Source organism: Colossoma macropomum, unplaced genomic scaffold (genome assembly GCF_904425465.1).
Source record: "Colossoma macropomum unplaced genomic scaffold, Colossoma_macropomum, whole genome shotgun sequence".
In the NCBI taxonomy this organism is placed as follows: Eukaryota; Metazoa; Chordata; class Actinopteri; order Characiformes; family Serrasalmidae; genus Colossoma; species Colossoma macropomum.
The window spans coordinates 15,301,470-15,313,978 of record NW_023494796.1 but is presented as its reverse complement, the minus strand read 5'-3'; the positions used below and the strand labels follow the sequence as shown (position 1 = coordinate 15,313,978).

General features: G+C 38.0%; 1 protein-coding gene across 1 annotated transcript in view; it reads right to left on the bottom strand.

Annotated features, from left to right (window-relative positions):
• The window catches only part of prss12 (serine protease 12), a 63,095-nt gene extending 50,916 nt beyond the window's left edge, over window positions 1-12,179 (bottom strand). Inside the window, exons 1-2 of the mRNA XM_036583401.1 lie at window positions 11,825-12,179; window positions 2,072-2,210 (exon numbers count right to left, since the gene is read on the bottom strand). Of these exons, the coding sequence (XP_036439294.1) occupies window positions 2,072-2,210; window positions 11,825-12,179 (494 nt within the window). The remainder of the gene's footprint in view (window positions 1-2,071; window positions 2,211-11,824) is intronic.
• Between the last annotated feature and the right edge of the window lie 330 nt (window positions 12,180-12,509).

The window sequence follows — 12,509 nt, the reverse complement described above, 5'->3', positions numbered from 1 at the left end:
CATTCATAATTAATGAATCCAATACTTCTGACTGAAAGCGCTTTGTGAATTATTTACAAAGGACAAATGCTTGCTGCCCTGTTGAGGTCAAAAAGTGAAAGCATCTGTGCGCCTGTGTCTGTTTTTAACTCATAACTGTCAGTCTTGCGTGAGGCGATGCCATCATCCTGAGCTGAGCACGCTCATAAATGACCTCAGGGGTCAACGCGCTTCCAATACGAAAATGATAGGTGTCAGCTGTGGGTGTTTATGCGTGCACCGCAGCAAGTCGGACATCTCACTAATCATACACTTGAGAGGTGGGAGGCTGATCTTTAACCTTTCAAGAGATAGGATGACGTGATCGGGTCAAACACCGGAGCAATCTGACACACGAGCCCACAAAGGTTGTTTTATGGTTTGGTGGAAAGCGCATGGAGAGCTCACGGCCGACACGGTCAGAGGCTACATTTCCAACAGCCGAGCCAAAGACACAGTACCGTACAAAACTCAGAGACCACCCTTCATTCATTTCAGTTACAGTCAAAACAGCCTTAAAGTTCAAGCCATTCATTTTGTGGCATCAGGAAAAAAAGCAGAAAACATATTGAACAGAAAACTAAACAGATTATCAGTTGTTCAATATTTAGCGTGTCCACTCTTTGCTTTTATTACAGCTTCAATTCTTTTCAGGAGATGTACTTTCACTTTTTCAAAGAAATCTGCAGGGGTGTTTTTCTACACCTCCAAAGTTCAGTCTTAGAAGTTGGTTGAATTTTGTGCTTCTTGTAAGCAAGTAATCAAACACATTCAGTGATGTTGAGGTCTGGACAGTCCACTGTTCTGAGAACAACAGCAGCTTCTTTGTTTCATTTGCAAATTTTTCTTTTCTCACTAAGGGCTTCACATCCTTTCAGACTCATAGCACTGAGTTGTCTTCTCACAGTGGAAAGATGGACAGAAACACCTGTGCATTTTTTCAGATCTGAAGCAAGAGTGGAGCTTCATTTTCTCCTCTCTCTCTCAAAGATTAAATACTGGTTATTTGTTTGGGATGGTCTTGGTGGTGGTCTTAGTTTTGGTGGTCTACCAGGTCTTGCACAGTTCTTGCGAGTTCCATTTTCTCTGTATCTTTAATCATTTTTTGCACTGCAGTTTTTGAAATTACTGTTTTTGACTTATTTTCCTTTGACTTTCCTCTACCTAACGCAAGTGGACTATCTTTTATCTAATCACTTCAGAAATATCTTCTGAGAAATAAATGAATTTGTATTTAATGGCTGTTTTAACTGTGAATGAAATACAAGAGGGTGGTCTCTGACTTTTGCACAGTACTGTACATCCCTCATCTTACAAAGGAAAGATGTAAAAATGCACTGTGACGTTTGAGTCTGTAGACAGAGGTTCAAATTCACCAATCTTGAAATGTTATACTAATTTATAATCTATTATAATAGTGTTCAATAACTGACCAACTTATTTTTTGGCTAAATAACATTCTCAGGCTAATCTCAATTGCCAAAAATAAGCGTTAAACTAAGAGCCATATTTATAAAGGAGTAAAGAAGTGCAAGAAAAGAGACTTATTCCCAGCTCTGGTAAATACTAATTATTTATAGCAAATAAAGAAAAATGGCTATTCTTCAGCATCTAAGACACACACACACACACACACACACACACACACACACACACACACACACACACACACACTTTCAAAGTTGCTTATCCTTCTGGGTCATGGGGGTGCTTGGGCAGAAGGCAGGAAACACCCCGGATAGGTTGCCAGTCCATTGCAGGGCAGATACACAGACATTCACGTTCACACACACAATCACACCTAGGGACAATCTAGCATGTCCAGTTGGGCTGACTGCATGTCTTTGGACTGCGGGAGGAAACCGAAGCACCTGGAGGAAACCCCTGCAGACAGGGAGAACATGCAAACTCAACCCCTATATATATATATATATATATATATATATATATATATATATATATATATATATATATATGTGTGGAAATTTATGTAAATATGTCTTCCTTCTAGAGACGATGTCTTCAGTAAGGGCTTGTGTGTTCATGTTCTTACCCTTGTCCAAGCTGTCGACACACCACAGCGGCGTCTCTATCATCCCAGTCGTTGCTACAGATCGTCCCCCACACGCCATTCAAATACACCTCAACTGTTCCATCAAGCTTAGACCTTCCGCCCTGCAGTCGCACCGAGCCTGCGCACACACACACACACACACACAAAGTTAGCATTACCATACCACTCTACTGTCCCCTGAAGTACAGGCCACAGAGCTCAGGACTCGCTTATACGCACTAATTTTCTTGTGAAAATACTATAAAAATTAATGTGGTGTTTTTTGAAGAAAAATGTGTGTAAATAAACAATACATATCCTGCTGTTGTTAATTTACAGAAACAGAATATAAATTCACAAAAACATATGATCACCTTTGTTTAACAGACATTTGTGTTTCCTGTAATGGCGGTTACTGTTATCATTACGGTAAAACTAGTTGAACTGGCGAAACAGTTGAATTACAGTAAAAGGCAGTATTTCTTGGAAATTAAATGACTGTAATTTTACATATTTTACCATCACTGAGAAAACATACTTTTAGTCTTAATTAACAGGTTTTGTCTGCCAGCCCTGCTGCTGGACTTACCTTTACCTTCCTTAAAGTGGATTATCTCAGATAAGGTTACAGTTTATGGATTATCTCAGATATCTCAGTTACAGTGCTTTGCTTTATCACTAAATGCTTGAAAATGTAAAACTGGGATGAAGTGGTATTTTACACAACAGTAACAGAATTTATTTGCAATATACTTTTGCGGAATTGCTGATTGTCCCTGGCCGAGAACAGCATCCACCCTCCTCTGATCAACTGTAAGTTCCTCATGTTACTGCTGCTCCTGCAGTAACACATTTCAGGAAAGCTTAACAAGCAAGAGAATAGATCCACTGTGACCTTTCCAACAACCCAACACATCCCTCACATTAACCATGGTGTAACTGCTACCGATGTATTGCTGATCCATGTTTTTTTATTCATTCATCTAATTCCATAGCTTTTCCAAACACAGCTATAGACTCAGGGCTTAATCTGTGCCGGAACATGTCGGATCCTGATGCGGCCACTTCCAGATTGGATTCAGCACCTATTTTAAATAGCCAGGGCCCACCAGCAGGCCCAAATTTTTATTACACACTTCTATAACCTAAGTATAGCTCAGCCAGTTTGCAGTCCTTACTGAATAATAAGCCTTACTATGTAATAAGCCTGGGATTTTAAGGACTTAAGCTAACGAGGCACCTTGTTCACATATTAAACATATTCACAAGACAATCTGTAGAGATCAGGCCCAGATCATCCCTTTGGTTTTATGGTTTTACATGCCCAGAGGCCCAATCCATTAGGGGGCCCCAGCGAGCAATTATAACACAATTAAAACAGCCGTTTTGACTCTTAGGAGCTTAACAAGTGGCACAGCGAAAAAAGAACTAATTTCAACCTTATGGTCGATCACACTTTTGACACTGTCCACATCTTTCCTAAACGTCCACTTCATTTTCTCCTCCATTTTCAAAGGCAAACAGCCCGAGCTAAGAAAAGTTTCTGCGTTCTACTTCAAAGGTGAGATGTAAGTTAAGAAAATTCCACTCCTGCAGAGGCAGTACGCTTTAGCTTAGGATGCTTGACAGTTTTTTTTACGTTTGCTGGTGTTTGTTTTCTTTGTCTTTATTAAGTAAATCTCTCAGCTGCCCGATTTCAGTCGATGCTTGTGAAGAGTTTATATATATATATATATATATATTCCTTATATAAAAGGAAGTGTTCTCGTTAGTGTGATCATAACCTTGTTTTGGATTTGTTTTTACCACAATAGAATATTAGAATATCGCTGCTGCCTGAACAAAATCTCATATGTCCATTTTTGTCGTTTTTCAGCTTTTGACATAATTTGAAAGTACAAAAGTAGGACAACTCCTATACATTGTGTGAATTTCATGATGAATGGACAAAAAGAAATGACCCAAAATGACTTGGAAAAACATTCTGGTTCCATTGACTTACATTAAAAGTAGAGTATGTTTTTTCCTTCTCTTGTAAAGTTACCATTTTAGAGATACAAGGTGATGTCTGCACTGCTGTCAGCAATAAGTTGTAACCTCACATCATGCCATAGCAGTAAAATGCATTGCTTATCAATATGCTACTGTCTTTATGCAAACAATGCACATCAAAATAGTAACCCGCTTTCTAAACAATAACAAATAAATGACGAATAATTTAATTTAATTTAATTAACCTATCATAAATAACAAGAATATTTAATTCAAGAGCTTTGTTTCTGGGTCGGAACAAAAACACTCAACACTCTTTTATAAATAAACAAATAAATAAGTAAATATATAAATAAATAGCAATAAAAAAAACATATGTGTCTATAGCACTGATGTGCCCAGCACCGCAGTGAGTATGCTGCCATTGTGGTGTTGCACAGCCCCCTTATGTGCCCTGCTATGACATCATAAAAAATTCCCTGACCAACAAAAAAGGTAGCCAGTTAAGTGCCCAAAACATTTGCTCCCAAGGACCTATAACTTGATCAGGTGGGCCTGGAAGACATGTATCAAGAAAGATCATAATATTTTAATTCGATACATATAAAACGTGAAAAGATGAACTAAGCTGTTTTTGTCATCTTTTGACTTTGAAACAAATAGGAGAATGTTACAAATGCAGACTCAAACCTGTTGATACAATGAATAAATTGAATGCAAATGTATATAATTATATAACTACATTGACATTACATTGAAATAGTATAACAAAACAACAATCACCTCTTATAAGGGTTGATCACACTGACTAAAATTCTAGGAGACCGCGGTTAGAATAGTCAGGTGGCTTTGTTTTCTTTTAAGTCTCTTAGCATCTCAGTGTTGTTCTCTTCCCCTCTCGCCGTGACAATATGATAACAGTTTATCAGCTCTGTGGAAGCAAGTGGAACCACTCACACTCTCAAATATTTGCTTTTATCTCCCATCTGCTTCACGAAGGTCAGCAACTCTCTCCCACATCTCATACACGTTTAATGTTTGTGTGTACTTGTACTGTTGTACTTTTGAGGTTCAAATATCTGTAGAAGTACAGATATATATGAAGGTCTGGTCTTTTACATGCAATTTTTATTGAAGTTTTCTTTTGCCAAACTATCCCTTTAGGCCTATCACAATTATTTATCTGATTGCATTTATTTGAGGTAACTGCAAACTGACTGTTAAAATGTGTCTTTATCTGTTGGGTTGCGACTAATGCGTGTATGAAGTTTATAAATACATACAATATATGCATTGAAAAGTTGGAAGTTGGAATAATTTAACTTGGAAAGTTGGAATACATTGTACAATTTTTGTTTTGTTTTTTTTATGGATTTTTTTATATAATTTGAAAATGCCAGCTGCCCACAGTATCATCATTTCATGATGAATGGACCAACAGAAGTGGTCTAAAATGACTTGTTATACATTTTTTTACATTAACTTACGCTGAGAGTTAGGAATGTTTTTGCCCTCTTCTTTAAAGTTACTCTTTATGGAGACAGGAGGTTTGTTCCAACACTGACTGTATAGTTTTGGCTCTTAAAAAGAAAAGATAAATATCTTCGCACATGTGCACGCGTGTGTGTTTATGCATGTGCATGCACACTCAGTCAGTGTACATGTGTGGCCCGGCTGTTGCGCTCACTAGAGCTATAAATCATGGGCAAACACACACAAAGACCTCCCATTAGTGCTGTACACTTGTCCACAGTAGAAAAACTGTGGAAATTCGCCCAGAATCTTGGCGCTCAGCCAGAACCTTACCTACGACTGAAAACTGTCACATCAGCATAATTATATTCACATTTTTGAGTTGGTTTGACAACTGAAGGACAGTTTTCCTACAGCGTCCGTTCAAACACAATTTTCTCCACATTGGAAATGAATGGCAAAATTTGAGAAAATTTAAACTGCCACAAATAATGACACAAAGGATGTCTCTCACGATGACCCTCAGAGCCACTGCATACAGACTCACATACGTACCATCACACACACACACACACACACACACACATTATATATATATATATATATAATATATATATGTACACATATTAGTAACCATCTGGGATAAGATTATGTATTAGAATGCATCTTACTATTTATGTCTAGTTACTACCATTTCATAGCCGTGTATCTGCCACTCCAGACTAAGTGAAAAACTGCAGCTAAGTGACAGTAACTGTCTAGCATTAAAACTGATTTCCCACTGAACATAAACTAAACAATACACAAAGCACTGGCTACCCATATCCTGTTCAACCTGCCAAAATAATGAAAATGGTTTCTGTCAACAGTTGTGCGAGACTATAAAACTTGCTGTAGCTCACTTTGGGGTTACTTTTCCCAATTCATTTTACATTGTCTTTCCAGTAAAAACTGTTCTGCTGATGGTCAAAGGGCTGAAATATTCTTCACAAACAATCCAAAACATCTCAGTAAAATTAGTAGGCATATGAGTTACTGTCTGAAGTTTAAAGAATTTATCCTGACACCTAATGTGATATAGCTTATTTAATAAAACTACTCTTATAGTATTACAAATGTGATGTTTGGACATGAAAACTTACAGGCAAAATGCAAACAAATGTTCAGATATTCTTTCCCTTTTTACAGATCCTTACAGTCGTATGCAAAGGTTTGAACACTCCCAGTCAAATAGGACAGTTTTTTTTGCAGTCAGACATGCAGTTGAAAATGTACTGACGATATCCATGATATGCTCAGAAAAGCATACTGTGACATATTGTGATGTAATATATCACAACAACGATAAATATGGTCATATTGTCCAGCTCTATTTTGAATAAACGTTTGTGGAACACTGTTAAGAAGGTAAAATCATTGTGAAAGAGAATTGAACCGAATAGTCTTTGAATTTTAAAGATCAGAGAAAACATTATAGAAATGCTCCATATGTTTTTTGTGAAAATGGCATTAAAATGAATGTTTTATGATACATAATAGCATGAATGAGATTTGAATGGACATGTCACTGATGTAGACCTGTTGGTCATTTTTTTTAAATATATCACTGAGACTTTATGGATGTGATTACTGCTTTATCACAGTTTCAGATGAGCTTTTCTTGTGAAAAGCTTCTAGAGTAGTCCAGTGATGGAGAATCATTGTCTTGGAAGAGCATTTATTCTACCAGTTTTATTATATAGAATTATTATAGAATCTAAAGATCAAACAGCATTTTCAAGTTGCTGGGAGTTGCACAATTTGAAAAATCAAATTCAACGCTTTTTAATGCTGTTTTAAAGCCTCAGCATAAGAAAAAGAATATCATTTCCACTGCATAACAACACACACACTCAAATATGCCACATATTAATGTCCGTATTATTGAAATCAACTGGGTGTAACTTGTCAAAGCATGGATGTACACTTTCTCACTTTTCTCAGTAAGTTTACCTGTATAGTTGGGGGTGGATGAGGTTCTGAATGAGTTTAATGTATAAAATGATCTGTTCTTTAAGCATCATTCATAATTTAAATAGAGACGTTCCAAACTGCCCTTCATCATGATCAACCAGTCGCTACTCAAACTAGAATAGCCACTCGCTATATAGATATCCATGTTTATACGAAAGACAGCTATTTCAAACACAGCAGAAGCGCAGGCACTGCAGATATTGCAAGTTTTCATTTCCAACTTAAAGTGCAATTCCACCCATTTTTCAAATTTTCTGCCTAATTCAATGAGTAAGACATAAACAGAGTCATTCAGAGTGGTTCGGTGTAAAATGCTCCGCTCTAGAGAAACTCACAGTCAGAACTGTTTGCAGTGGTGGTGATAGGAACCAGATGTCTGAAACATTTAATGCCTTTAAAAGCTACAACACAAAGTTAATACAAGAAGTGGTTATGCATGCACTGCCTGATGTCTGAGACATTGTTTTACAATACGTATGAGAGACATTTTGGACCTAAAACATATTTTTAAAAAAGCCATTCTAGGAACGCAGCATGTTGGGAATACAATATTTACCATTATCAACATCACATATGTTTTAAATAGTAAATAAAATTGCTGTATTTGCATTGTAGACATTGTGACCACTGGTTCCTATCACCACCACTGTATAGAAATATGAGACTGTATTTTTTTGTAATGCACTGATTCACATGAAACCACTATGAATGACTGTTTCCCAATGACTAAATTATGCAGAAATGTAAAAAGTTGTGGAATTGCCCTTTAAGAAGGCTAAAGAAAGCTTTTTTCCAAGTTAACCTCAAGAAAGTTTCTGGAAAATGTAGGTAAACATCATTTTAACTGTTCCAGATGCAGTTAATTAGCTAATTAGCCTACATTCCTACATTAACATCCATGCAATGACCTTCTTTAATTGTTAAGAGTTCAGATGTGATGCTGTTTTAAAGCCCACTTTCAATAAGAAGGACAGTAAAGGTGAATCTAACTATTATCACTAGCTTCACTAGTGTTTGTTGCCAAATATGCAGGTGTGCTGCTCGGAGGGCATTTTTTCCGGGTGAGCCTGTCTGAACTCGCCCTGCATGCCTTCTCCAGTCCTAACAGGCTTCACCTCTAGTGTCCTCGCCCAAAAATGAAGAGTGTGTGACCACCAAAAGATCAGCCTTTTTTAGTGGAAACACTGAAGCACCAAAAGGGGGCAACATTTCGTTGACACTGAAAGGCCAGTTGTCTCACGGGGTGGGCGCTGTTGATCCGGGGTAACTTCACAAAGCAAGATGTTCTCAGTAAAAGCGCATCATTTGAAGCCCAGTATGAGGACTGAGCAATAGAACGTTCTCTTATCTCTTATCTCTTCTCCTATTAGACAGATCTGACTTTGAGCCTAAGCCATCAGGCTAATTAAGAAATCCAGCCAGATGATTTAAAGGGCAATTTCACTCATTTAAAAAATATTGGTGTTGATCGTTGAGATGTATTGAGTGGTTTGATTCATGAGAATCCAAATTCTTGAGGCCCTTCTTGTGAAAGTTACAGAGATAGATGCTCACTGTGGTGGTGATAGGAACCAGACATCTGAAGCATTTAATGCCTCTAAAATCTCCCTCGAAGGAAACCATTACAGTAAATGGTTATGGCTTTTTAAACACAAAGATTTTTTCCAGCTTCCCCGAATCTTTTGATGATAATGTGCACTGTAGAGGGTGAAACACCTAAAATCCTTGCAATCTCTGGCTGAGGGACATTTTTAAACTGTTGGACTTTTCCTTGTGCATTACATCACCAGCGTGATTATGGTCTCAACAAGTCTTTGCCCTTTAATAGAACTTTTGAAATTCATTTTTGGTGGAGAGGTTCGTGCTGGGCCTTCTAAGGCAGAATAGTCCCCAAAGAAAACTTTATTTTTTCAGCTTTGCCACTATTCTGTCACTATCAACAACACACACAAAACTCAGAAGACACATGTAGGTTTAATGGTGGTTTTGGATAGTAAATAAAATGGCTATATTTGTATTGCAATCATCACGACCCCTGGTTCCCATCACCACCACTGTGAAGAAATCTGAGTCTGTAAGTTTCTCTACAAATAAACCATTTCATGTCAAAACACTCTGAATGACTTATTTACATCTCAAGGACTGAATTATGAAGAATTTTTTTAAAGATCGGTGAAATTCCACTTTAAGCCAACACTCAATGATTAGCCAATAGGAGAAGAGCTAATACACATTCCTAACAGATAATTCTCACTTTCAAGCTTCCTCAGATTTTTCAACATTTCTGAAAAATGTAATGGTTTAGAGGTAAACAAGGTCATTCAGAGTGGTTTGATGTGAAATGGTTAATTGTAGAGAAACTGACTGACTCCGATTTCTTTACAGTGGTGTGTGTTCTTTATTTATACAGAAACAAGTTAGCCCATTGAGGCCTAGGTCTCATATGCAATGGGGCTCTGTAAAACATACATAAAAATACATATAAAAATGTCTAAATGATTAAAACAATTAGAACAAACTTAAAAAAAAAATTAAACAAGTCAAAGTTTACATTAAATTATGCCTACAACTCACATCAACCAAAGTGTTTAAAATTACCTTCAATTGATTAAGAGGTGAGAGTTGCTGTATTTTAGCACTCAGCTGAAAGTTGTTCTACACTAAAAGGGCAATGAAAATTCTGTAGATGAAAATGCTACATTCAACACCAGCCAGTCATTATTTCTAATACATCTTTCACTTATTCTAAATATATATAGGATGGAAATATAGGGTGGCGGTTTTTTCACCAATACTGATAAAATTGTTGCTTGAACAACTTTCTTTCTACTTTCAACAGACAGACAAGCTCTATGTCTACATAAAAATCAAATAATTTAATTCTTACTTTCTTTATTATTTATTATATTTGTTAATGTGTGCCCTAAAAGATAGCTTGTCATCAATCCAAATTCCCAAATGCTTGTAGCTCAGAACACTGTCAATAACTGTACCATTAAAATTGTTTACTGGAGAACAACATACACTTTGTCTTCCCTTCATTCAGCACTACCTTCAAACTATGTAAAGGCTTCTGCAACAAATTAAAATCTTTCTGCAAATATTCAACTGCTAATGTTACAGAGGAGACATAAGAACACATGACAGTATCATCTGCACAAAAATTCTACAATTTTCAATGTGTTTTCCAACTTCATTAATATATAATGTAAAAAGCACTGGCCCAAGGATAGAACCTTGTGGAACCCCAAAAGCAACTGAATTCTATTAATAAGATAATTCTGGAACCAACTGAGCGGCTGCTGACCAAAGCCAACAGAAAGCCAATAAAAATATGGTTCTATTTACAACCTTTCTGGAAATGGTTCTATATAGTACCAAAATAAATTATGTTTTGTTACAAGCTTGACTTCATAACGACAGAAAAACCCTTCGGTGCTATGTACATCACATTTTCCATCAATTTGAAGAACAATTTTATCATGCAAAGAACTGTTTAAGCATGAAATGGTTCTATACAGACCTCATGGTTCTAAACAGAATTATCCCCTTTACTAAAGAGCTCTTAAAGAACCATTTTATTAAGAGTGTACCTCTCCACCATAAATGTGCTTCAAAAACACATTTCATGCTAAAGGTGGGCGATATGGCAAAAATCTAATATTGTGATACAACATAATATTAATTTTTTTAGACATCTAATCAGTCGGAACTGAGAAAAACAACCAGTGGTGCTACATTTTTAAAAATACTATCAAAAACTGTGAACACAATGATTTTTATTCAATATACTGCACACTGTAATCTAGTTGAACAGAACTAATTTTGCTGTCTTTATCATAAAACAGGCAGTCAGTCAGTGTCACTGAAGTACTAACAATATCTACGATATGTTCAGAAAAGCATGTTTTATTGTGACATGATTTATCACAATAATATTGTCATATTGCTCAGTTATATTTCAGGCCAAAGTTTCATCTGAGTACTTCTAAAACAGTGTGTATTAAAATCAGTCAGTGTATTCATAACCTTTTCAAGCAGTAACTTTCCGTGAGGGGGCTTTTAAAGGTGGAGGTCTGGTTCCTATGACCAGCACTGTGAACAGATTTCACACCAGACCACTCTGAATGGCTTGGTTTACATCTGAACAGTTTAATTATGCAGACATTTTGAAAGACTGGTGGAGTTGCCCTTTAAGCCAATTAGTTGTACGGAGTTGAGATAATCTCCCTGTATGTAATCCCCCCGGGGCTGAGGGGTCTCTTTCTGCTCTACCTTGTTTGCAGTCGCAGTAGCCCCAGTCGATGCGTCCCCGTCCGTTCCTGAAGAAGCACCACGGCCGTATCCTGCCGTCCGGGTTCCGGCAGTAGTTGTGCTCTCCGAGCCCTCTGCCCGGATAGCGCGCGGACACGCCGGACACCTCGGTCCAGTTCATGCACCTCGCGCCAGACTCGGTAACGTCGATGGAGCCCCGGTAGTGTCCGGCCCTCCCTCTGCTGTGAGCGCAGTCCGCGAACGGGGGCACGAAGGAGGAGGAGGAGGAGGAGGAGGAGGAAGAGCCGTCACGGCACAGACAGGAGCGCGAGACGGCGAGGAGCAGCAGGCACGCGGCGGAGAGAAGAGGAGTCATGCCGCTCTGAGTGGAGCTCGAGGAGGAATTCAGCTACAGCGGCCACATGCTCAGTCTCGAGCCTCTCTCTCCTTCTCTATCTCTCTACCTCCCTCTCTCTTTAGCTCTGGCTCTCTCTCTCTCTTCCTCTCTACCTCACTCTCCCTTTCTCTCTCTCTCTCCCTCTTCCTCTCTACCTCACTCTCCCTTTCTCCCTTTCTCTCTCTCTACTTGGCGAGATCAGTGAGCGAGCACGGGGGAAGCCCTCGCGTGCCTGATGATGATAATGGTGTTGATATGTGGACTGTTGTGAATCAGCGCACAGAGTCGGGAGTCGGGTCGTGCTGTTCG